The 23,302-nt window shown below is 35.8% G+C and overlaps 3 protein-coding genes and 1 long non-coding RNA gene across 9 annotated transcripts; 2 read left to right on the top strand and 2 right to left on the bottom strand.

The window, feature by feature from the left end:
* Positions 1 to 679: 679 nt before the first annotated feature.
* LOC117920768 (serine/threonine-protein kinase Nek6-like) lies at positions 680 to 5,948 on the bottom strand. 5 transcript variants are annotated; one of them, XM_034838384.1, is made up of 14 exons: positions 5,860 to 5,948; positions 4,705 to 4,829; positions 4,350 to 4,416; positions 3,921 to 3,986; positions 3,738 to 3,784; positions 3,465 to 3,510; positions 3,292 to 3,372; positions 3,164 to 3,206; positions 3,004 to 3,053; positions 2,734 to 2,815; positions 2,600 to 2,649; positions 2,397 to 2,470; positions 2,226 to 2,277; positions 680 to 2,132 (listed from the first exon to the last, which is right to left on the bottom strand). In XM_034838384.1, the coding sequence occupies exons 2-14, from the start codon at positions 4,821 to 4,823 to the stop codon at positions 921 to 923; spliced, it is 1,989 nt and encodes a 662-aa protein (XP_034694275.1). In that variant the 5' UTR covers positions 4,824 to 4,829; positions 5,860 to 5,948; the 3' UTR covers positions 680 to 920. The 5 variants fall into 5 exon arrangements, with proteins under 5 accessions (XP_034694275.1, XP_034694272.1, XP_034694273.1 ...); XM_034838381.1 differs by lacking the exon at positions 5,860 to 5,948 and adding an exon at positions 5,549 to 5,843; XM_034838382.1 differs by lacking the exon at positions 5,860 to 5,948 and adding an exon at positions 5,313 to 5,481.
* A 1,242-nt stretch (positions 5,949 to 7,190) lies between these two features.
* On the bottom strand, positions 7,191 to 12,079 carry LOC117919841 (chaperone protein dnaJ 6). Its single transcript, XM_034837111.1, has 8 exons — positions 11,883 to 12,079; positions 8,888 to 8,986; positions 8,684 to 8,785; positions 8,488 to 8,547; positions 8,277 to 8,383; positions 8,115 to 8,197; positions 7,661 to 7,751; positions 7,191 to 7,571 (listed from the first exon to the last, which is right to left on the bottom strand). Exons 1-8 carry the CDS (start codon positions 12,006 to 12,008, stop codon positions 7,364 to 7,366), a joined length of 876 nt encoding a protein of 291 aa, XP_034693002.1. The 5' UTR covers positions 12,009 to 12,079; the 3' UTR covers positions 7,191 to 7,363.
* A 1,692-nt stretch (positions 12,080 to 13,771) lies between these two features.
* Positions 13,772 to 15,999, top strand: LOC117921161 (zinc finger A20 and AN1 domain-containing stress-associated protein 8-like). The gene is made up of 3 exons (XM_034838969.1): positions 13,772 to 13,873; positions 13,978 to 14,052; positions 15,127 to 15,999. The coding sequence occupies exon 3, from the start codon at positions 15,139 to 15,141 to the stop codon at positions 15,655 to 15,657; it is 519 nt and encodes a 172-aa protein (XP_034694860.1). The 5' UTR covers positions 13,772 to 13,873; positions 13,978 to 14,052; positions 15,127 to 15,138; the 3' UTR covers positions 15,658 to 15,999.
* An 864-nt stretch (positions 16,000 to 16,863) lies between these two features.
* LOC117919870 lies at positions 16,864 to 20,408 on the top strand. Of its 2 annotated transcripts, none has more exons than XR_004652147.1 (2): positions 16,864 to 17,187; positions 17,849 to 20,408. It is a non-coding gene; the product is annotated as an uncharacterized LOC117919870 (long non-coding RNA). The 2 variants fall into 2 exon arrangements; XR_004652148.1 differs by having other exon boundaries at positions 17,294 to 20,408.
* The last annotated feature ends 2,894 nt before the right edge of the window (positions 20,409 to 23,302 follow it).

Below are 23,302 nucleotides of genomic sequence, written 5' to 3'. Positions count from 1 at the left end.
ACTAGGAACCATCCATATTGATCCACTAACATAAGCCACTAACTCCTTGAAAAACCTACTAAACATAAGCACCTCTAACAAACAACTTCTTCTACCCTAAAAATAGCACAAATTTCTCCCTATAAAATCCTCTCCACCACCTTCATTTTTCTTCAGACCTGCTCCAAAAATTTATTAGTCACCGAGGCGGGTCTCTGCAAATTCTCTCAAATCCTTTTGTTTTCCAAACTCTAAATTAACAACAAATTCAGAATTCAATATCATCATGGACATGAAGAAGATCTCATGCGCTGTTCTCATCGCTGCCGCCTCCATGAGCGCCGCCATGGCTTCAGATGAGGTCATGTCTCCCGCACCAGGACCATCCAATGCTGCCCAAGCAACTTTGCCTGTTCTGGGGTCGTTGGTCGGAGCCTCCGTCCTCTCATTCTTCGCCTTCTACTTGCACTGAACTCTCAGCTCAGAAGAGAAGACATGGAAAGGAGAGAGAGGAATGATTAGAGAAGAGAATGGTGGTTGAATTTTTTTATCACTATGTTTCTTGAATTCTGTTTGTATCATGTGTTTGTTAGTCTGGATACTTTTCTATGATACATTGAAATAAAACAAGGATTTTGCTATATGGGTTTCTCAGGATTCCCATTTTTCTCATCACCTAGACTGATCCCAGACAAGATTATATATAACTAATTTCAGAAAGCTTTAATCCATGCTGCAAACGATTACACAACAGACAGAAATGGAGAATACACAAACAAATTTTAGGGACATAGTCAGGTGGGGTGAGCTCATGTGGAGGACAGGACAGGATAATATGTGAGAATCAAGCAAACATTTTGGAAGAAACATAGTTAACAGAAGGCCATTTTCCTTTACAATAATTTATTGAAAAAATACAAACCATCTCAGTCGTTGATAAATTAGGCTCCTCCAAGAAATTTTTGTGCAGTCATGAGGCTCTTTGTCAACCAAATTGCAGTTTCTCTGGACGAGACAGCTTCTTCTCCGAAAGGTTTCAGCACACCAGCAAGCTCTTCCAGTTTGTCCTGTTGAAGCAGCCGTGCACATAGCTCAAGCAGGGACTCTAGCGCGTCCGCCCTCTGCTGGCTCGGGTTATCCCATTCGCCTTTAGTTTCATCTCCACCAACTGCAGTCAGTGTGCTCAGCAATGAAACTTCGCTTGGAGCTTTATTCATCATATTCATATCGTCTTTCGCCATTACCATGGAGCAACTAGTATTGTCTGTTTTTGCTCCTGCTTCATCCTTACATGGGAGTATGTCGTTGCTTTCTGATGAGATGTAGTCAATTTGAGCCCCGCCTTCTGCCTGGGAATCGGGGCTTTCCATTTTCTGTAGACGGCAACTGGGTTCTGCATTAGGTTCATATTCAATACCTTGAGTGGCTGATGATGAATTTGATGATTCATCATCAAGAGAGCCACCTTTATCTGTAGAGTTGGCACTGGATGTTGCCATTGCCCCATGATTTCCAGGCTGAAGACTCTTGCTCTCTGTTTCAGCCCCTGCAGGAACTTGTGTGTTGGATTCCACTGCATCATCCTCTGAGGTTACATTCTTGATATCACCATCTTGAATTTGCGCAAAATGTTTGGGAGCGGATTCTGATTCGTCTTGTTCTTTTTCATCTCCAGGCTGAGAATTTGGTGTACTCCCTGTAGAAGTTTCGGTGTCAAGGCTTTCCTTCTGTACTAAAAGGATACCGTTCACCTGCTCATCCTCATTGGTAATGGTTGTGGCACAGCTTGTAGACCCACCTTTTGAACTCTCAACAGCATTGGATACTTCCTCAGGATAGCTTGTAGGATCCACCCTCTTGGTCTCTAGGTTTTCTTCAGTTTGAGCTATGGGTGTTGGATTTGCTTTGTTCTGTAGATTCCTTGGCTGAACATTTGCATTTTCCTCCAATGGCTCAACACTACCCGCCATTTTGAGTACTCTTCCCTCTTTGTCTCTATTGTCCTTTCCAGCACTATGTTTGATAGGTGATGGTTTTCTCGGTGTTTTATCCTTTGAAATGTGCTCAGACTTTACAGGAAGAAAGACGGATGATGTGTTGCGGCAGCGGACCAGGTATGGTTGTAAATGAGGATGCCTTAACAATTCTGCAGCCTGAAATTTAAAATGCGCCAGTAAGAGAATGGATGGTGTTAAAATTGATTATATGCAAAGGTGGGGCTAGGGCTACAGGCTACTTGAACTCACAGTTGGCCTGTGTTCTGGATTCTTCCGCAGCATACTCTTGATAATCTGTTTCCTGTAAACTCAGTTGCAGGATTGACAAGAAAGGCACATCATACATGATTGCTATAAACATTTTCAGTATTTACTAAGAAACTTATTTGATTGATCTTTTTCAGAGAAGAAAATACTTACAATGTGGAGGAATATACAATTGGGAGAGGAGAAATGGAGGATCTGTTTATCTTGTTGATTAGTCCAGCCATATCCTGATTGATAGAAAGAGTTATGAATAGATTTTATGTTACCATGAAGTTCATGCTGTAAGTAAATTTCATATGCTCCAACTGTGGCCAAGTGATTTGATGCCATAAAATATGGCTCATGCTTAAACTTACGGGGGCTCTGAATGCTGGTTGATGTGCAGCAATTTCAAACATGCAGCAACCTGAAGTAGTGGAAGCATGTTATTCATAACAGAATCATGAACGGAACAGCATAAAAATGAGAACTATGTTTTTGGGTTTCTTACCTAGTGACCATATATCAGATTTGTATCCATAAGGTATATCTGCTAGAAGCTCAGGACACATGTAGTTGGGAGTACCCACAACCTATATAAATTACAGATGATGTTGAAAATAGGTTAAAGTGAACAACTAGATTTAGCAAAATACCATGTTTGGGTGCAGTGATGGATCCATATGGAGTTTGGAACAGTTCCAAGTTGGTAGAGTTTGCATGTCAAGACATTGACATGAAGCATAAGAACAACATTTTAGGTGGATAAACAGGTACCTACCGAGGAAGCAAGGTCTTCTGTGCTGAGCAATTTTGCGAGTCCAAAATCACCTGTATATTCCATTAAAGATAAATATTTCTCATAAGACGTCAAGACAAGGGAACCCAAACTTGATGCAGAAAAAATTCCCTCTCTTTCAGCGATACTTTTGTCTTCTTACCAAGCCGGATGTCGCTCTCCTTTGTGAGGAATATGTTGGAACACTGAAATTAAGCAACATTATTGTTACTCTGTCACTGACAGTGCTGTTTTACTCAATTTTATTCAGGAATTAGTGTATATTTGTACCTTAAGATCTCTATGAAGGACACGGTTTGAATGCAGATAGTCCACTGCTAGCAACAACTGAGTCAGCCACTTGCAGAGCTTCTAAGGAGCCAAAAAAAAGAGCCATGTAGAATATGAGCATCATGTAGGTACATATATAGGACTTCGATTTCAGAAAGGAGCTTTCTGTTTACCTCCTCTGGAAACAATGCTCCTCTGGCCTTCTTTATGGCCCCAGCCCTAATCATCCAAAAACATTAGTTTTTCATTCTAACAGACTATTTAAGGCATATTTTAGTTGTCAGACATGTTTATCCTGATATATTGAGTTGAAGGTGGGAAGAATTGAAGTAGGCTGGGTGGTTTGGCTTAGTCAATCATTTGAAAGTGCTGCTTTATCTCAGAGAAGTGGGTCCATTATATCCCATTTGTGCCATTGACAGCTCAAAGAGATGGTGATTACTTACATGTCGCCTCCTTCACAGTAGCCAGTCACAATGCATACAGAGCATCCCTGCCAAATATAAAGCAAAACACCCATTTGTATCGGACTAAAAATAGCTGAAATAGCAACAATTTTCCATGCTACAAAATGCTTTATGTTGTTTAAATTCCAAAAGCAACTAAACACAAAGACATCATGCACTTACCTTGTCCACCCAAGCATCCTTGTATTCCACTATATATGGGTTATCTAGTCTGGCAATCAGCTCCATCTACAATTATTGTAAATGAGAATATCTAATATCAATCAATTATGAACATATTCAAGTAGCAAGTGATAAGAAGTTTGTTTGCTGCGAAAAGGGCACCATCAAGGATTAGTTACATGCTTGGGTCCTTTTTCATAGTTTGTGATGATTTCCTACGTATTGCATTCTTATATTTGCAGCTGTTTCCTATTAATGCACTGGGGATGATTCAATCGAGACTAAGATTGAGTTAGGTAAGCAGAAAACAAGCATTGAATTCATGTATAATGCCTAAAGCAGTACAGATAGACGGTATGAAAAGATGCTGAATCCAATGCTCAAAAGGAAGATATAGAAAACATATTAACAGGGTTTAGTCGAGGTGACCTCTTGGTGTGCTGTACGCTTGAACTTCTCTGTTTGCTTAGCCACACGAATCTTCTTTAGAACATATCTATTAAACAGAAAAACACACAATCAAACAAAGTGGAATCTGAATTTACAGCTTTGAGAAAACAATTGTGTTTTTATTGAAGATAATTTCTGTGATTGAACACAGAATTTTGATTTTCCTCCATTTTTCCTTGAAAAATCATCATCTAAGGAATGGACTGTACAGGAAAGGATAGAAAAAGAAGATGGGTAGTCAAATCTCATTAAAAATTCACATAATTCTGAGATCCACCGAGGTAGAGAAAAGAACAAAACCGAGACAAACATGGTAGGGTATTAATCATCTTACTTCTTTTTCTCAGTCTTGTTGAGAACAAGAAAGGCAGAACCGAATGCTCCTCTTCCAATTTGCTCTATAACTTCATAATCTTCCATTTTCAGCCTCGTATCACTTTCCTCCGTCTCCATGAAGACCTTCAAGAAAAGCAAAAGAATCACAGAGAGGTAAAGTCCAGCTCGAGCAGTAAACCTAAGTGTCTGCAATTTGGATCTACTTCAGAAACCTCACAATTGGATGACAATTCTGTAGCAAAAATAAACAGAAAAGGGAAATTTGAGTGTATGGAGCAACAATTACGGGAGTAAAAGGTTCCAAGGGATGACTCTTGAGACTAATGAAGTTCCAGAAACTTTGAGGGGTCTTATAGGTAGGAAGAGATGAACTTGAGTAAAGCTTAATTCCACAGTAAATGATATAAATACAACATAAATGAGAAAAAGGTGGGAAGACAAACTCAAGTAAAAGCGACATAGCACTAATATAATAATTGAAAAGGCGATTACTGGCCAACAAAAATAGAGATAGATAGAGAGAGAGACAGAGACGGATGGAAGGGAAAACCCAAGAAAAGCAACAAAGCTCAAATGCAATACTTAATTCAAAAGGTGATTATTTACCAAGTATGATACTTAATTGAAAAGTTGATTATCTACCCCAGAGAGGGAGAGGGGGAGAGAGAGTAAAGGCAAAAAAGTTATTTCAGTGACAGGCATGGAAGACTAGAGAAGAGGCAAAGCTTTGCTTGCATTTGCAGATTCATGGAGGATCATGAAGACCAGGGGAATTCTTTCACAGCATGCAGTTGTGATGTCACCATCCTCCAACTGAAGCTCTCATCCAATTTCAGACTTACCCCAATTGCTAGGATCTGCCCACAAAGTCATTTGGTTTGCGCTGTGATGTGCTGGCCAGCCACACCCATTATGGAATCATGGGTACCTTAAACCTTTTTCACACACCGAAACACTTCATGATTTCCCATCTTTGGGTGTAATCATGCTTCTGAATATGCAAATTGTGGGCAATTTTATTTACTTTTTGCCACAAATTCTATTGAGTTGACTCAAATTTTCCCACCATCAACTGTCAAAACCTTGACTAAATGAGCATATAAACCTAATGCATTGGAAAAAAGGGAACTGAAGAGAAAGGTGAAAAGCATACGTGACCCTCATCAGCTCATCCAAATGGTGGGCAATAGCTGAAATTATGCTGTGGTTGAACTGCCTGATGGTTTAAGCTAGACCACCAACTCCTTGTCATCATCCACCTCCCTTCGTCAATGAGACTTTTGGTGTATGTGCTATCCATTTTCAATTGTAAAGGAATCTTTTTGAGGTACATAGGGCCCCAATATGGAAACTGCCAGTTGAGCATCCAAACTTGCTGTACAACAGTCATTTTATTAAGGAAATAGATACCCAATTCATGAGAACTCCTAACCTTTACTTCTGCTCTAAGTAATAATAAGGTAAGAGGTAACTATTGTAAGTAGTGGTCATGTTTTAGTTGTGAAAGATGGGTCTGATGCAAATCTTTCTGTATTAAAAGAACTAGCCTTGATTTGGCAAGCTGTGAAAGATTATATACTTTCCCCAAATTATCAGAATGTGACATACTTATTGTAAACATGTTTGGTAGGAAATAGAAAATAAATTAAAGCAGAGGGCATGGATGTTGGAACACATGCAGCAAGCAGAGCCTAAGGAAGATGATATAAGTTTTGGATCCTAATGCTTTTCTTGGTGATTTGACCCAGATACATCAAAAAGTGCAAACAAACAGGGAGGGAAACCAAATGGTCCATCCACCTACACTTTACATAACATTCATCTAAGCATGCCATAGGTGAAGTTGTTTTCATCATGTCCTAAGCGGGTAGAGGACAGAATTGTAACACTGCTGAAGACCCAATGGATCAATTTGAGAATTTCTTCCTTGTTTGGCATGAGTTTTGGGTAAAGCATTTTGTTCACTTTTCGGCCTTTCTTTCTAGCTTCATTTTGGGTTAGAGGGCAAAGAATGCAAACAAATCTGCGAAAAAAATGGTCATTAGTCATTACTTCTTCTCTGCCCAAGCTCATAGCTCATTCCAATGGATAAGTTTTATTTGATGCCACCTGATTTTGGTTGCAAGAGGGCCATCTATAGAGGTTGTACATAATCATATGACAGCCGCCCAAATTACAGCTCCGTTTCATCAATCTCCGGTCCAAAAAGCAGATCACCATGGACCACACCTCAATTGGTGCAATAATTGGTTCTTAATGCGTATCATTAAACCAGCTCAATCAACTTTCCCCTGTCCAATATTAGTGCTACTTCAAACTTCCACAAACGCAGGCCATTTCTAAATCTATATTTCCCTGTCTCACCATAATATATCATTTTAACATTATCATATGGCCTACACTCCTTTTAATGCCACGGTTCTTCAATGCAATGCAATTCTACTTCACTTTTTGTTGGTTTTGTCTTGTTATTCAATCTATTTCCATGTAACCTGACATACAGACCATCTAATCAAAGGAGAAATCATCCAGAATCCTTAAGAAAAGACAGTTTACAATCATACAATCCGAACGCTATAAGTACCAAGAATAAGGAAACCACAAAACGCTCACAGGCAAACAAAATTTGTACACAGAAATTCTATTGAGTTGTTAAGTTACTTCCGCTTGGACTTTTTGGATGCCTTGAGGCTCTCTAATTTTCTTTGTGTGGCCTCAAATTCTTCTTCAGTGGGTTCTGAAACTTGTCCACTTCCACCATATTTAGACACCAGAGATGAGAACATTGAATCAAAACGGTCTTTCCTTTCACTTCTGCGCTGAGATATAATTGCTAATAGATCTGATTCTGACTCTTTATTTGATCTGTCAAAGGCATATTATTCATCCAGGGGTCATAAAAGTTAAAACTACTGTAAGCATGAAAACACAACTCTGAAGTTGAGATGACTCACTTTCCTCTCTTCCTTAAAGGACTAGTAGGTGGTTTTGCTTCAGACACTTGTTTTGCCCATTTCTGGTAGACTTTGGTTGCCTTCAGCTCTCCTATGTGAAAAAGAGAATGATTAAGTGTAATTGTGGCAGAATATGCTGTACATGGTCAGCAATGTACATGTGAAGCATGGCTATAAATATGGTTTCTTAAATGGGTCCCCAACAAAGAAGATAATAACAATGATTTCACCATGTTATTTTTCTATGTGGACCTATAGGGTGGGGCCAATGGGTCTTCAGATCTTTATTTTCTGATTTTTATCATATGCTTATTTTCTACTTATTAGTTTATAGCTAGTTCTGAGGCCTCACATTAGGGGTTTTCACTAATTCCAAGAAAATAGAATGGCTAAATATCAGACAACTTATCTCAGGAAGGGAAAAAAACAAAAAGAAAGCTAGTAGAACCCTTACCTGCTGCTATTGCCTCATCAAGAATATCCTTGAATCGGTGTGAATCCAGCTTAGGGTCAGAACAAAGCATTGAACAGAAAAGCCTGTGAAGGAAAGCAGATTAGAGGCTGATCTGGCAAGCCTAAAAAAAAAAAAAGAAGGGAAACACATTTGCTATTGTACCTGTTCATATTACCCTTGCACTTTTTGTACAGGTCAATCAAATCATTCTTCTCTGAATCAGATCCTCTGTAGTTTGCTTCAAACTCTTCAATATCTGCCTCAGTAACCTGCTACCAATGCAAGTGTTCACATGTCATCTTTCCAGTCTGAAAATAAATAGGAGGATTACGTGAAATCAGAAATTTTCCATAATAAGGCAAAATGATATGACCTTTTTGTACATGGTTCTGAAAAACTCGTGCAAATTCTGAACAACTTCACCAGCAAGGTCCTGATCATAAAAAAATTGAGAAATGAGATGCACACTTCCTGATCAATAGATATCATCAATTCTTATGGACACATTTGTGCCCTCAAATGCCATTAAAAAAGAACATACAAAACAAAAGGTTTTCATATTCACTTACAGCATCATCAACACAACCAGTCTGATCATAGAGTGCCCTTTTCTCTTCATCACCAAGAATTGATATCACCTTTTGTAGTTGCTGAAATTTTTCCTTGGCTTCCTACATGAGGGAAAAAAACAAAGGGTAACAACCAGAAAACCACCCTTGCAACGGATGATATATGGAGAATAGGATTTTGGCATCATTAGAAATCAAATGCACCTCATCACCAGGATTTTTATCAGGATGGAGCCGCAATGCCAACTTATAGTAAGCTTTCTTAATTTCCTGCTGAGATGCCGTCTTTTCCACACCAAGAACCTGTTAGACACAAGGTTATTATTCAGCATCTCTTGCTCCACTTGAAATTTTATTGTAATAAAAAAAAAGTACATCAGTAAACCAAGAAGAGGGAGAATGGGAGAACAGGGAGATCTTTTACAAAATATGAAATGAAATTTGAACATGCAACTCATTGCAATCAAGTCTATTAAGGTAAACAGGGGGGCATCGAATAAAGGAAGACAAATAAATGAGGACCAAGCACCAAACAACCATTATCATGTTAATTAGAAGTCAAAGACAGCTTTATTCTGATAATTCATAGCAAGAAAATCCCTTTAATTATGTTTTTAATGTAGTGTAGTTAACTTTCATGCATCAACATCATCTTCCCAAGGATTCTTGATAGTAGAACCAAACAAAGAATAGCAGCTATTAGAAAAGACAAACATGAAAACTAAACCAAGCCAAAACAATCTTCTAAAGACCCAGTAAAATCAAGAACACTAACTTACTGATTCCACATTAAAAAAGGGAGTAACATGGAGCTTGGATATGAAACTTGAGACAAGGAATCGCAGATGAGAAATTAAAATCAGCAATTTAGCCTCAAACCACAATAGATTTACAACAGTCATAAGATTATTACTATGTGCTAAGACAGGGTCCTTTGGCAGGTGCTGTTTGCTCTTTTCAGAATCCAATGGGTGGAAGTTGCTATCGTTAAGGAGGCTCTCCTGGGATGGCATAGTTCCTTTGCAGGTAAAAGGCATAATAAGGTTTGGAGAGCAGCTCCTTTGTCTATTTTTTGAACTGTTTGGAAGGAAAGGAGCCTTTGGATCAATATTTAGTAATTTGTTTAATTGGGTAAAGATATACATAGACATAGATTTTGTAGAACGGTTGGTTTCTTGTTAAGAGAGGGTATTGTTTTTTGTGTTCTCTCTTGTCTGTTGTGCTTTTAGGCAATATTTGTATACATCCTGTGTACTGTGGTGCATCCTTTTGGCATGTTTTAATTCATATGCATTTTTGCTTATAAAAAAAATAATCATCATTTGCTAGAGTGAGATTAAACATGTTAAACCATATATGAAATTGATCTAAACAAGGGTAGACATGCAGGAACTACTCTGCTGATCATAATTTGGCATTTGATACAAGGGATTTAAACTAGAATTATCAAAATACCAATCAAAGGCTAATTATACCAATTTAACTTCAAAATATAGAACTAGAGAGCTTGAAATGAAGCAGGATTTAAGCTTAAAAAATTTCAAGAGTTGAAACTGGATTTACCTTCTAGAAGCTCTTGTTTTCTCATCATACATCATAACACCCACACATCCCCACCCCTTCCAAAAAATAAAAATCCTTTCTAAACAGGGCCAAAGCAACCCTTTTGAAGCTTGTACCCTTTATCATTTAAGAATGGAAAGGTATAGACAAACAGGCAATGCAAGAAGAAATATCCTCTGCAAGAGAACACATTCAAGTGCTCTGTCCAAGTACCATGTGAGAAGATTTTCTGTAAAATGCCCTCCACTTGGATCAACAGCATGAGATATTTTATTGCTCTCAGTCCAGGGTAAATCAGTGTCACCAGATAAATGTCTGGAACCATGCAAAACAACGACACCATTGAATCTAATCAGCAACCACAATAAATGGCATGTTTCACAGCAGGCATTTCCACCCCCCCCCCCCCCCCCCCCCCCCCCCCCCCCCTTGCAGGGAACGGAGACATGATTCCAACGAGAATAATTTGCATCAGAAGATAGGAACAAATATGCATATCCATGCAAAGGTCAAATGAAAGCAACACCAAAACTGGAAGGCAGCATCTAACCACCTATGGCAACCTACAAGCAAGATCAGCCCACATTGGGAGAGATTCTGTCCCAGGAATCCAGAAAAGGAGTCCAACCAAGGTATTGGAAAGACCAGCTGTCCACTTTGCTAAAATTCTTAATCCATAATCAAAGCACTGCGATTGCCTTCCACAGAATAACAGTTACCACAAGACATCAACTTCTTGTGGCTTAGTTAATCCCACTCTGAGTGGCCTTCAATTATTGAATAATTGAAGGGTAAGCAGCTCCTATAATCCTTTAGATGGAAAATGACTAATTCCCCAAAATATTCATCCAAAAACAAATTCTGTAGTGTGCCATTTACTATTTTGCAAAAAAAGCAGGCATTATTTATGCTTTGTGTTTGCTTGATGAATGAACCACTCCACTATTTCAAAACCCTAACTCCAAACCGGCCAGGATTTTCTACAAATCGATAGCCTTGCTGGAGATGGATTTGATTAAGGGTTAAAAAGCATACAAAATGAAGGGATCGCATGCAACACAAAAAATAAAATAAAAAATAAAAACCCCTTTCCAGTCACAAAGAATTGGCGAAATAGGAATACCTTCAAAAACAGGCTCCCAAGAGTTGGTAATGAAACCCCCTTAAATAAGTTCCACAACTTCCTGCCAAAACGGCACTAAACCCTAAGAAACTTCATTCTGAAACCCTTGTTTCTTTTGGTCATTAGGATCCCGTGATTTTATTTAATGAATTTATGATTGTGGATTTTCCGAATTAAATTTGCCCTCACTAAAATGTTTTCTCTTTCTTTTATGAGCTGTGTACGCTACTCATACTCACTTGGATCGACCCCTTTTGCAATCAAACCACTAACTGTCGCACCTAACCCAGGAAAGTTGTCTTATGCATCTGTTCATTCATTAACAAATTTCAACCATACATTTTGATATTACCAGTTACAAAAAATAAAATAATCTTTAAAAAAAAAAGTCCAGATCAAGAAAGACGATCATCCAAAACCCTAAAAAAATTTTTAAAAAAAATCCCAAACACCAGTCAACAAGTAATGAAATCTCCTACCATGAAAATGGGGATCGGAAACATTTGCACATACCTCGTACAGGCTCTTCTCGTTTGTGGAAGACTGACTAACATACTCTTCTTCTTTGGAAGACTGACCAACATACTCTTTTTCTTCGGCGATGTTATCAGAAACTCTAGTTTTCTTTTTCTTCCCCATTTTGGTTTTCCTCTCTTTTCTAAGGAAAGACCGAAGGTTCGAAGATGGAATGAACCTGGGTTCAATTTATAGGGTTTTGTTGAGTTCCCGCCATTTCTACCTTCACTTTCCCTTTTCCCGCCGACTAGTTGATCTTGATCCATCTGGCCCGTCCATGTAGGTGGGCCCTAAGTGTTAAGATGAGCGGCCCTGATCTTGCCATTGTTCATATTTTGAAAAAAATTATCACCTTACGAAGAAAAATAATCAAATATCTCATCCATTTAGATATTGCCATTTATAGATATTTCGATTGGAAATGTCGCTTCTGTTATACACACACCAAAAAAAAAAAAATTATGAAAACTATTTAAAATTTTTGAAAATTTATGAAATATATTTAATTTAAAAATAATTATTTTGATAAATAATTTTCATTTATTTATAAAACTATGAAAAATAATTTGTTTCCATAAATAATTTATTTATAAAAATAATTAGTTAAATGATTTTATTTTTAAAAAAGTGAAATCATTACTCCTTCTCCCTCAATAATAATGCCACGGACATTATACCCAATTTTGTCCTTTTCAGGAGAAAACTGCTTATTTTATATGGGCATTCCCGATTTGCCCTTTTCCTAAATAATCACTATAAATAAATATTTTATATTCACATAAAATTGTATTATTTTTTATTATGAATTATATTAAGATATTATTTTGCCTAATAAAATGCAGGTTTCAAAATTAGCTATATTTGATTTTAAAATAATAATAATAAAAAAATATTAAACTCATTTTTATATTGTGAAAAAAATTAAATATAATTGAAAATAAATTTTAATTCTTTATATAAAAAATAATAGAAAAAGTATAACAAAAGTGAGTTTTAACTCACTATTTTTAAAAAATATAAAAAAAATCTTCATCTATTTAAAAATATTTTAAAATATATGTATTTTTTATAAGTTAAATAATTATTTTCTTAAATACCATTTAATAATATTAAATAAAATTATTCAAATTTAATTTATCAAAATTTTTTTAAGACCTCATGTAATAAATACGATATTTCTTATCCCCTAATTAATAGTGATTTTATATATTGTATTATATAAATCCCTTCATTTTCTCATATTTTTTGTAATAAAATTGAATAAAAATTTTGTTAATTGATATCAATAATAAAATAAGAAATGTTAAAAATAAAAAATTCAATTAAAACTAAAATACATATATATATATAATTAAAATTTTAAAAATAAAATACTTACTCCCATATATATTTTTAATTAAATGAAAGTTAATATATATATATATATATATTTTAATTTTAATTATATTTTTAAATGTTTAAATTTTTTTATTTTATTAAATCTATTTTCAGTTTTTTTGTTTATCGATGTTATTAACATTATAAAGGAAAATTATAATTTTTGGAAAATAATTATTCGGTTATAAAAAAGAGTAAATATTTTAAAATATTTTTAAATGAGTGAAGAAGTCGAAGTTGTTTTTTTATATTTGTTAAAATTAATGATTTGAAACTCATTTTTCCCTAACTCTATTTTTATTTTTTTTTATAACATTTTCCCTCCAAATTTTCAAAAAGTTTTATTATATATTTATTAATATTTTTCTACAATATTTAAAAAATACAAGGGAAGGGCAATAGAGTAAATAAAGGGAGAATGAAGGTTAGGAAATGAGAAAGCACCGACTCAGTTCAAAGGGATCGTTGGCAGAAAGAAAAGGTAAAGTCTTAAATAGAACCAGGGACACATTTTCCGAACCCAACCCAACCCCTCTCTCTCTCTCCCCCTTCCTCCTCTCTCCTGCTGGTCTCTATTTCTCCGATTTATATACGATTATCTCCTCAATTAGGTTAAGCTTTTGCTATCTCATCATATCAGTTTCAAATTTCTTCATGTCGATTTGACTTTGATTCCGGTTTTTTTTGTCCTTTTAAATTTAAATAATTGAATTAGGGTTTTAAAATTGAGCCAGGAATCATCTTCTGGTTCGATTTTGTGAGTCGAGATCGGCCAAACCTAACCAATCAGGTGAGGGTTTCTCTATGTCTCTCTCATAGGGTTTTTACTCCTGCCTCTTTTCTATCTTCTGCGAATTTTAAATATATCAGTATGAAATATATTTAAAATTCGATTTATATACGTTTGGGAAGATGTATTTAGCTATACATGTTTTGAATGTTATTAGAAGATGTGTGTTCAATATATTAGATATGCATGTTTTGAATTTAATACGATATGACTTGTACAGCTTGGGCCAAATTCATCGCTGAGTTGGGGAATTTAGGGTTTTTAATCAACCCATCTGGAATATCCGCTGTACTGGTTAATATTGTGATGATTTCCTTGTTATATATATGTGCTTTTGCTTGTTATTTTAGAAGCTGAATTTTTTATCATGTCAATGGGCTTTGTTAATTTTCGATGATATGGCTTGTAATATTGTGGCCAAATATTTTATCAACACATTCGGAATATTACCCATTTTGATTAAGATTGTTGCTTAAAGGGGATTCTTTACGTTTTATGTGTTGATTTGTTGTTTTCTATTTGAGATGACGAGCTTCTTGTTCATGTTTGGTTCTTATTGGATGTGACCGAGGCCATGGACCCTTTTCTTCTTGTTATAGATCAGGATTACTAACCTGCTTTTTTATTTTTATATACATTAAATGAAAGGTTTGGATTTATTTTTTTGTTGGCAGACTAGAGTTGAGGGTCTGGACTATAAACAATATGTTCCATGTGTTATTGCTGTTATTATTATTATTTTTTAGCATAGTATTGAAACTAGCATGAAATGGTCTCATTTTGCTTGAATTGAAAGGAGAAATGATGAACATATAATTACCACTCAGAGTTGTGAACATTACTTATTTGGGAATGATTATAAAATTATATCACTTTATCCATGTTTTGTCTGCTTTTATACTCAAGTGCTCATTCTTGACAGCTTCATGTCTTCTTGTCTTAGTTTTAACATCTGGTGTGAGTTGTAATATGTATGCTCTTATGCATGAAATGCATGCATGTTTGTTCATACATAGTTGTATTTGGGTTTGGCTCACATTTTATATCTGGATATGTTGGGATCATGATGTGCAGGAGGGTTAAAAGATGGAGTCTCATGATGAGACAGGATGCCAAGCTCCAGAAGGCCCAATTCTTTGCATTAATAACTGTGGCTTCTTTGGGAGTGCTGCCACCATGAATATGTGTTCCAAGTGCCACAAGGACTTGGCCCTGAAGCAAGAACAAGCCAAACTTGCAGCATCATCCATTGGAAGCATTGTGAATGGAAGCTCTAGTGGCAATGGAAAGGAGCCCATTGTTGCTGGTACCGTGGATGTGCAAGCTGGACCAGTGGAGGTGAAGGCCATTTCTACTGAAGCTTCCAATGACTCATCCTCAAACCAGATCATTGAGTCCAAGGTCAAGGAGGGACCAAATCGGTGCACCGCATGTCGAAAGCGTGTAGGTTTAACGGGTTTCAATTGCAAATGTGGTAACCTCTTTTGTGCAGTTCATCGCTACTCTGACAAACATGACTGCCCCTTTGATTACCGGACTGCTGCACGGGATGCTATTGCTAAAGCCAACCCTGTTGTCAAAGCTGAAAAGCTCGATAAAATCTAAGTACCATGGTTTATGTCTGAAGTAAAATGCTTCTCTTGTCATCCATGTGTCTTTGTCTAAGTTGGCTGCTTGTCTTGTTAGGTGTCCTTTATTGATACAAATGGTTCAGGTTGTGAGAGTGAGGGCATCTTTGCAGTCTAAAGAACTCTATATTCCTTGTTGATTGGCGAGGATTGGTATGTTGGCTCCTGTGTGTAAGTCTTTATTTGTGCTGGTTTGATGAACATCTTTGTGGTTACATTGTATTTTGCTCAACTGATTGTTACGCATTCTCTCTGGTAGTACATGCTAAATGGTATTTGCCCCATTTATTAGTATGAAATACATATATGTGTGTGTTAATATTTTTTCTTTATTTTTTTCTCTTGGTGGTGGTCCATTTTTAACTTCATACTTCACTGATGTGTTCAACATAGATTTGGAACCATGTCATCAAGATACGAATGGTGAATCTTTCTTTTTCCTGGTTATAAATCGACATGTTTTTACTTCAATCTTGTGTTCCTGTTATTGTATTCATCTGGAGGATTACCGGATTTTGGACGTCTTTATCACAATTCAGACTAGTACTGTAGATTTGGTATATGCTTCTATTGGCTCTATTACACTTTTATGTTTCCTTTTTAGGCTTTATTTATGAATATTTATTCATCTTTTACTAGTATAGATGCATCTTGTTATCTTTGCCCACTAATACTTCTAATAGACTTATTGGAGGTACTCCACTGATGCAATTCTAAGAAGGTTTTTCTGTTATGGATAGGCACTATACTAATCAGACGGTAATCAAAGCGTGACTGGGCAATCCATAGGAACCATGGGGGGAGAGACCTGAATTTAAGATTGTAACGATCCGCACCCAACCATGTAGATATTGTCCGTTTTGGGCCCAAGAGGGCCCTCACGGCTTTAAAACACGTCTACTTGGTTAAGAGGAGTCTCTACATATATAGCGCCAGGAACATTCTCCCCTATCCGATGTGGGACATCACAAACACCCCCCCATGCAGACACAACGTCCTCGTTGTGTCCCATGGGATTACAGGGCCAAACAGACAAACACCTCTTACGGGGCCAAACAAACCCCCACATCGGGGTCGAGGATCGACTCTGATACCATTTGTAACGACCCACTCCCAACCGTGTAGATATTGTCCGCTTTGGGCCCAAAGGGGCCCTCACGGCTTTAAAACGCGTTTACTTTGTCAAGATGAGCCTCTACATATATAGCGTCAGGAACATTCTCCCCTATCCGATGTGGGACATCACAAAGATGATGTGATGTGTCAGTTATTTGTTCCCTTTTAGCAAGTATTTTTAATGTTATGTTTGTTCCATATAATAATTCTGGTCCAAAGTTAATTTTTTTTTTTTTTTTTATCCACTGTGCAGTCAAAGTGTCATCCACCACTGGGCTTTTCTAGTTTTATTCTAGGTTTCTGTTATCTGGTCTATGCAAATAAGATGGTTGGTTGAGGTTTCTTCAAGGAGTGGTGGGTTATTTCAGCAGATGCTCAGAAATTATAGCAGGTTGGTTGATGTTGTATAAGCATTGGATATTTTAGGATCTGCAGATGTTCCAAGTTTTTAGTATTCAAGAAGTATATTTATAAAATTTTTGTTTTCAACTGTTTAGGTCATTCAAAAGTTCTTTCTGTATTTTGGTTTTGGGAGTATTGGGTGGATCAGGACCTCCTTAGGTGCATGTGGGAAAATGTGCACTCTTACTATTAATTGGGCTTTGGGTGATACAAAATTATTTTTAGAAGGCTCTCTTCAGGGTGAAGAACTTTTATAAAGCTACAAGTTCCTATGACTGTTGTAGCATCTTCCCTTGTCCACTGTCTCCACCTGCTAGGGCTCTATTATTTGGAGTAAGGGACTTTGGTTTTTGGTAGAGAATGTGCATTTTAGCTTTATTTTGGTCATTTGTAAAGTATAGTTGGAAATTTTTAATAGATAAAATTAAGGACTATATTGGTAGATTCTGGTTTTATCATTCATGTGGGTTCTCTGATCCTAGGTTTCACACACTTCTCTTTTTTAGGGTGATTGAATGTCACTTACTTGATGCTTTGTTATCATATCAAATGCACTAGTTTAGTAGTCTTGTAAGCTCTTTTGTATCGAGATTCTCTATTTTAATCTTGTGTAGAAAAATGGTGATTAATTAGTTTGTTAAAATTTTCAGATACAAGAGCCCTTCAGGCTTGGCTCAAGTGGTAAAGGGTTGGGGAAGTTTTATGGGAGGTTCCAAGTTGAAGTCCCAATGGGGACAAGAAAAATGGAAAAAGGAAAAAAATTACCTAAAAAAGAATATATCAGATACAAGAGCCAAGTTCTTTGTGCTGTGTTTAAATTGCTATGAAATTGTCTCTTTTGGCTTGGAGTCCTCGCCCATGATGAAGGTTGAGATTGAGGAGGACACTGATTAAATGAGTAGGGAACAAAGAAGTGGAGTATCATGGAAGCCTTTCACGTCAATTAAATGGGTGATGATGCTATGAAATGTATCACATTTTCTAACACACTGCTGCTTGATGATGCTATGAAATGTATCACATTTTCCAACACACTACTGCTTGAGGATGAAGAAGAGGAAAATTCATTAAATCCCTCTTCTCAGTCTATTAGGTTTGTTTATTTCTCAGAAAGAATGAAAATGAGAGAATGTTTTAAGATTTAAATCAATTTTTAAGCGCTACCCCCTCCTTTCCAAGAACCAAATGAACCCTTAGCAAGGAAAGAGAATTATAGAAATAGGGTGGTAAGTGGCAAAATGCACTTATGGTCTAACAAAATTGTCTTCTTTCAATTAGGCCTGTTTAAGTTTGAAGGTGCACAAGAGATATTATTTGATTTATAGAAACATGGGGAAATAACTGCTTGTTTCTGCCTGTTTTAAGTGTAACTTTGTGGATATCAATTTGTGTTCTCAGTTTGTGTTTTATTTGTCTCAAATATTAATCATACTTTGAAGGGTGACATGTTAATAGGTGGCTGATGCAAACATTTGGGTCAAGAGGTTTGCCAAGTGTCTTAATGATTTAAGAATCAAAAAATTATGTAATGGACTCAAGAGGGAGGTTTGAAATGCTTTCAAATAAATCTGTTAATTAGCCAATTAGGTAAATTGTTGCAGCTTCTCTTTGATGATGATGCATTCGTATATAATTGCTGTTAATACTGATCCAAAGTTCCAACTGTTTTTTTTTCCCTCTGATGTAAAGCTGTGTGATTCCTCCCATGGCATCGCCCCCACTGAATATGGTGTGGTTTTAATTGTTGGTGAATGAAAGCTTTTGTGAGGTTGTGTGAGTGATACATATTGTTGCTTTATGGTTATTGGTTTATTTGTATGGTGATGGTGGTGGCACAACATCTTTCATTGTTACCTGCGTTTGAAATATGGATCCAGAGCCATGTACTTGTGGCCCACACTGATTACTCGAAAATATTCCTTGAACAGCAAATGTGATTTCTCAACTTCCTCTCTTATGTAGTAAAATATACTCTGAGCAGGCATTTTATTTGCTTGTGACTTGTGTTATGAAATATGTGCTTGACTGACTGGTTTTCCATAAGATCTCTCTGCCTGTGGTTAAAATATATATTCCTGAAGCAGTTTGGAATGTTCCTCGAGTACCTTTGTATATTTGTTAGCAGGGTTCCGGTACGGTGAATACTGAATCATTTCTTTCCTAAGATAAAGAAATGCCCCTTCTTAATGTGCTCAAGGGCCTGATCAATGTTGCCATGGATTGACTGGATTTCACAGACGAGGGATAATAAATGTATTTTTTTTTAAAAAAAGTATCAAAATCAAAATTCATACTGAAATTTTTTATTGTGAAAATGTTTGATTCCTAGTTGAACCATTCAAATTGTAAGCCGCTTCTCTCTCTCTCTCTCTCTCACTAAATGATTATTGCAATGATGTTTAGATTGGAAGCCAAAATATGACTTTTCTTCCTGATTGTTTGAATCTATTGATTCTGTTCAAAACAAAAGTTTGGACTTCTGGAAGCGGTTCTAGATAGGAAGGGATGGCTGTTGATGAACAACCTCCCCCTGCAGTTTTAATTTCAGTGAGAAATGCAGGAGGGTGTATATATATTAATAGCTTATTGAAATGTTCTCATAGTCATAGTGATTTCAATATATTTTTAGTTTGTGAGTTTAAAAATTTTGTTTTTGGCTTTTCCTACAAGTTAGAGATGAAAGATGTTAAAAGCCGTGTTCTCAGCATTGAGCATTGAAGTGAAAGCCTGCCTCCTGTTTGGTCGCCGTGACAACTGAATGAAACCAAAGGAAACTGGAAAAGGTTGGAAGTAGTAATCTCAATCAGGCACAGTAAGACCAGAGATGATGATGATGAAGGGGGGGATTTTGGACACGTAACAGAGGTTTGGTGGTGGAAAATCTGTCTTTTCATTTTTATGGTACGTGGGCAACCATGCAAGTGCCACATAATACTGATGAGTCGGCGACGGATGAGTGTTATTGAGTGGGATGACAGCAGAGAAAAAGGGCATCCTCCTCGCGTTTAAAGAGGGACTTTTCGTTTCCAAATTCCACTCATGTCCATCTCACCGTCTGAAACTCCTCTACCACCTCGGCTGAGCAGCTTTCCAAAATTCCCATTTTCAATGTGGTATTTTCTTTTTAATTCTTTTATGGTCTCTCCCCTTTATTGTTGTTCTGGAATTTGTTAATTCACATATAGGAATGGTCATTCTTAACATTTTTCATGATTGGGCAACTTAGTATATAGTTGAGATAGGCTATGGGAATAGTCATTCATATTATTAGGTCATAATAACATAATTTGTTATAATATGGTCATAATAATGTAATTTGAAATGAGTTATAACAATGTGACATAAAAAAACAAATATTAAGGCAATTTCTTATAAAGTATTATTTAAACCTTTTGGATCTACTTTCAGAATAGAATAGAACTTAAAAATCTTTGCAAGTAAAAAATTTGCCTGTGAATTTTTAAATTAGAAAACTAGCTCATAGATCAATCATATTAGATTTTAGGGTCAAAAACAAGCCCAAGCTCCACCTTCCCTAACAATAAGCCAGTCCAGCATCAAGCCCATAGGTCAGTTTGCCTATCAAAGCCCACAGAGAATTTTGTTGAAATTGTTAGTAACTTGTTTGGAATGGTTAGTGGAAGATGAAGTCAAAATGATTATTTTCAAAGGACATAGGTTAAAAAAATAAACGGGCAGATATGTAGAAATTTATTTTTTTCTTATAAGAATACGAACAAATTTAAATAAATGAGATGGAGTGAGTTGTCCAAACCAAAACACAACTCGTTGTCCCTACCTCACATAGACTATGAATTGAAACCTCACTCTATACATCCTTTTCTTGTAAAGCCTAATTGGGAAAGGGCCAACCTCATGAAACCCAAAGAACCCTAGAAAAATGGTGGGCTATGGCGCCCCACCCCCAAAAAAATGAAAAGACCCTTAAAGGGATTATTGGGAACATGGATTGCAAAATTAAGAAAATAGAAACCGACCCCACTCTCTCTGAGAGTCAAGAGTCCCCTCTGAAAGGGGCATGGCCGCATGGGGTGGTGGTGACTGGTGTTGGTGGGTTTGATAGTGTTGTTGCGTATTATTGTTGTTATAGCTTTCCTCATTGCCATAAGTGAAATTTGATTACACCCACTTTCCATCCAGCCCCACCACTCTCATGTCTGGTTCGCTCTCCAAAGACAAAAAGCCCTCTCTTATAATCCCCATTGTTGGGACTTGTCATCTAGGGAATATATATATATATCTCACAAAACACACAATAGCACAAACACCCATGCCTCCTTTCTTTCTCTTCTTCTCTCAACTCTCAACACTCCCTCCTTGTATGTTTCCTTGGATGCTTTCATTATTTTAAAGTTTATTTATTTTTTTCTCTCTCAATACTTGATTTGGGGTGTTGACTCTTTTATAAAGTTTTAACCCCAAGAACATGCTTAGGAAACCTTCGGAAAGTAACAAAAATCAAATGAGCCAAATTTCAACCAACTCAAATACCCATACTCCCATTACACACCAAAGTTTTAGACAATTTTTAAGGGTTGAACACATCTTCCAATTAGGTAGCATTCTCAAAAAAAAAAAAAAAAAAAAAACCCACATTATAAAACGGTTTTTGCATATGGGTTTGATCATTCCAAGGCATACAACACAGCTCGATGTGTTCAAACTGCAAGATCAATCCGTGAAAAGGGTTGACTCTTCTTGAGTGACCATCCAAACAAACTCCCATCATATAAAATTCCACTTCTTGGGACTATTGGATTCTCAACAAGTGACCACTAACAGTTACATTTGATCATTATTTGATGGGTAAATGACATGTTGACCATTTCAGTGGAGAATAATGGGATAACATGGCATGCAGGCAGCACAACAAACAAAGTTTTTTCATTTTTTTTCTTTTTGAAAAAAGCACAAGCTAGATGTGCTTTTGGGCCATGTGGGTGTGGGATGGAATTTTGTTTAATTATTTGAGTTCTGAACAACATTTAAGAGCTGAAGTGACATAAAATTTTCTTTATTTTTCTTTGGCCGAAGGCTGCAATAATAGCTGTCCTGGACTCTTAATATTTCTACGGTTAAAAGTCAAAACAGGGGTGAAAAAAAAAAAAGTCAGCATATGGAGAAAGCTTCAGGCTTCAGCTTGACATTTTCACCTACACTTTTTCACTGTTGTACGAATAATGTACTCACTACTCATCCCATTTTGTCTCAGTGGACGACAGCCTATTTCACAATCACTTTTGCTTCCTAAATTTTCAAGTATTTAATGATTAATTTTTTATTACCTTTTTCTCTGTTCACTTTTTTTTTTTGTTTGATTTTCTTGTTCAGTTTTGATTCCCATTTCGACCGAAAAGAAGAAAATTTGTAATTTAGAGAGAAAAAAATGAATTTCTTTTTGTTGTAATTTTTTTAAAATATTAATAATTTTTTTAGTATTTTTAATAATATATCAATTAACAAAAAATTATTTTAAGAGCAACATTCATCAAGTATTACTTTAATAATCATTTAAATAGTATTTTATATCTTTAAAATTTTATTAGATTTTGACAAGAAAAATATTTTAAGTTTGAAGAAATGTTTCTAATCTTCCTAAAAAGTCTCTTTTAAATGGGTTTTAATATTAATTATTCATTTTTTTTATAGAGATTTATTAAAATCCTTCATCCAAACTTTCCTTATTTTTTCGACCTTACTAATTCAAACCCTAAACGCATTCTTCAATTCTATTTTTATTTTCTTTTTTTATTACTTTTTCTTCATATTCATCTTTTTTTTTTCAAAAAGAAAAATATATATGTACAAAGAGCTCAAATGAATATATTTAATAATGAGTTATATAATTAAAAACTTAGTTAAAGGCCCAAATTTTGAAATTTAACTTTTTATCATTTTTTGATTTTATTTTGATAAAAATATCATTTTTTTTTAAAAAACTTACATATAAATATTTAAAATAATAAAAATATTAATATCTAAAATAAATTATTTTTTAAATAAAAATATGAAAAATGTTAAGATTCATAAATTTGAGTGTTATTTCATTCATTTAATTAATTAATTTATAATAATTCTCATAA

The sequence above is a fragment of the Vitis riparia genome, chromosome 8 (assembly GCF_004353265.1).
Source record: "Vitis riparia cultivar Riparia Gloire de Montpellier isolate 1030 chromosome 8, EGFV_Vit.rip_1.0, whole genome shotgun sequence".
NCBI classification, from domain to species: Eukaryota; Viridiplantae; Streptophyta; class Magnoliopsida; order Vitales; family Vitaceae; genus Vitis; species Vitis riparia.
Note: the sequence above shows the minus strand (reverse complement) of the source record. Positions and strands in the feature narration are given on the sequence as shown.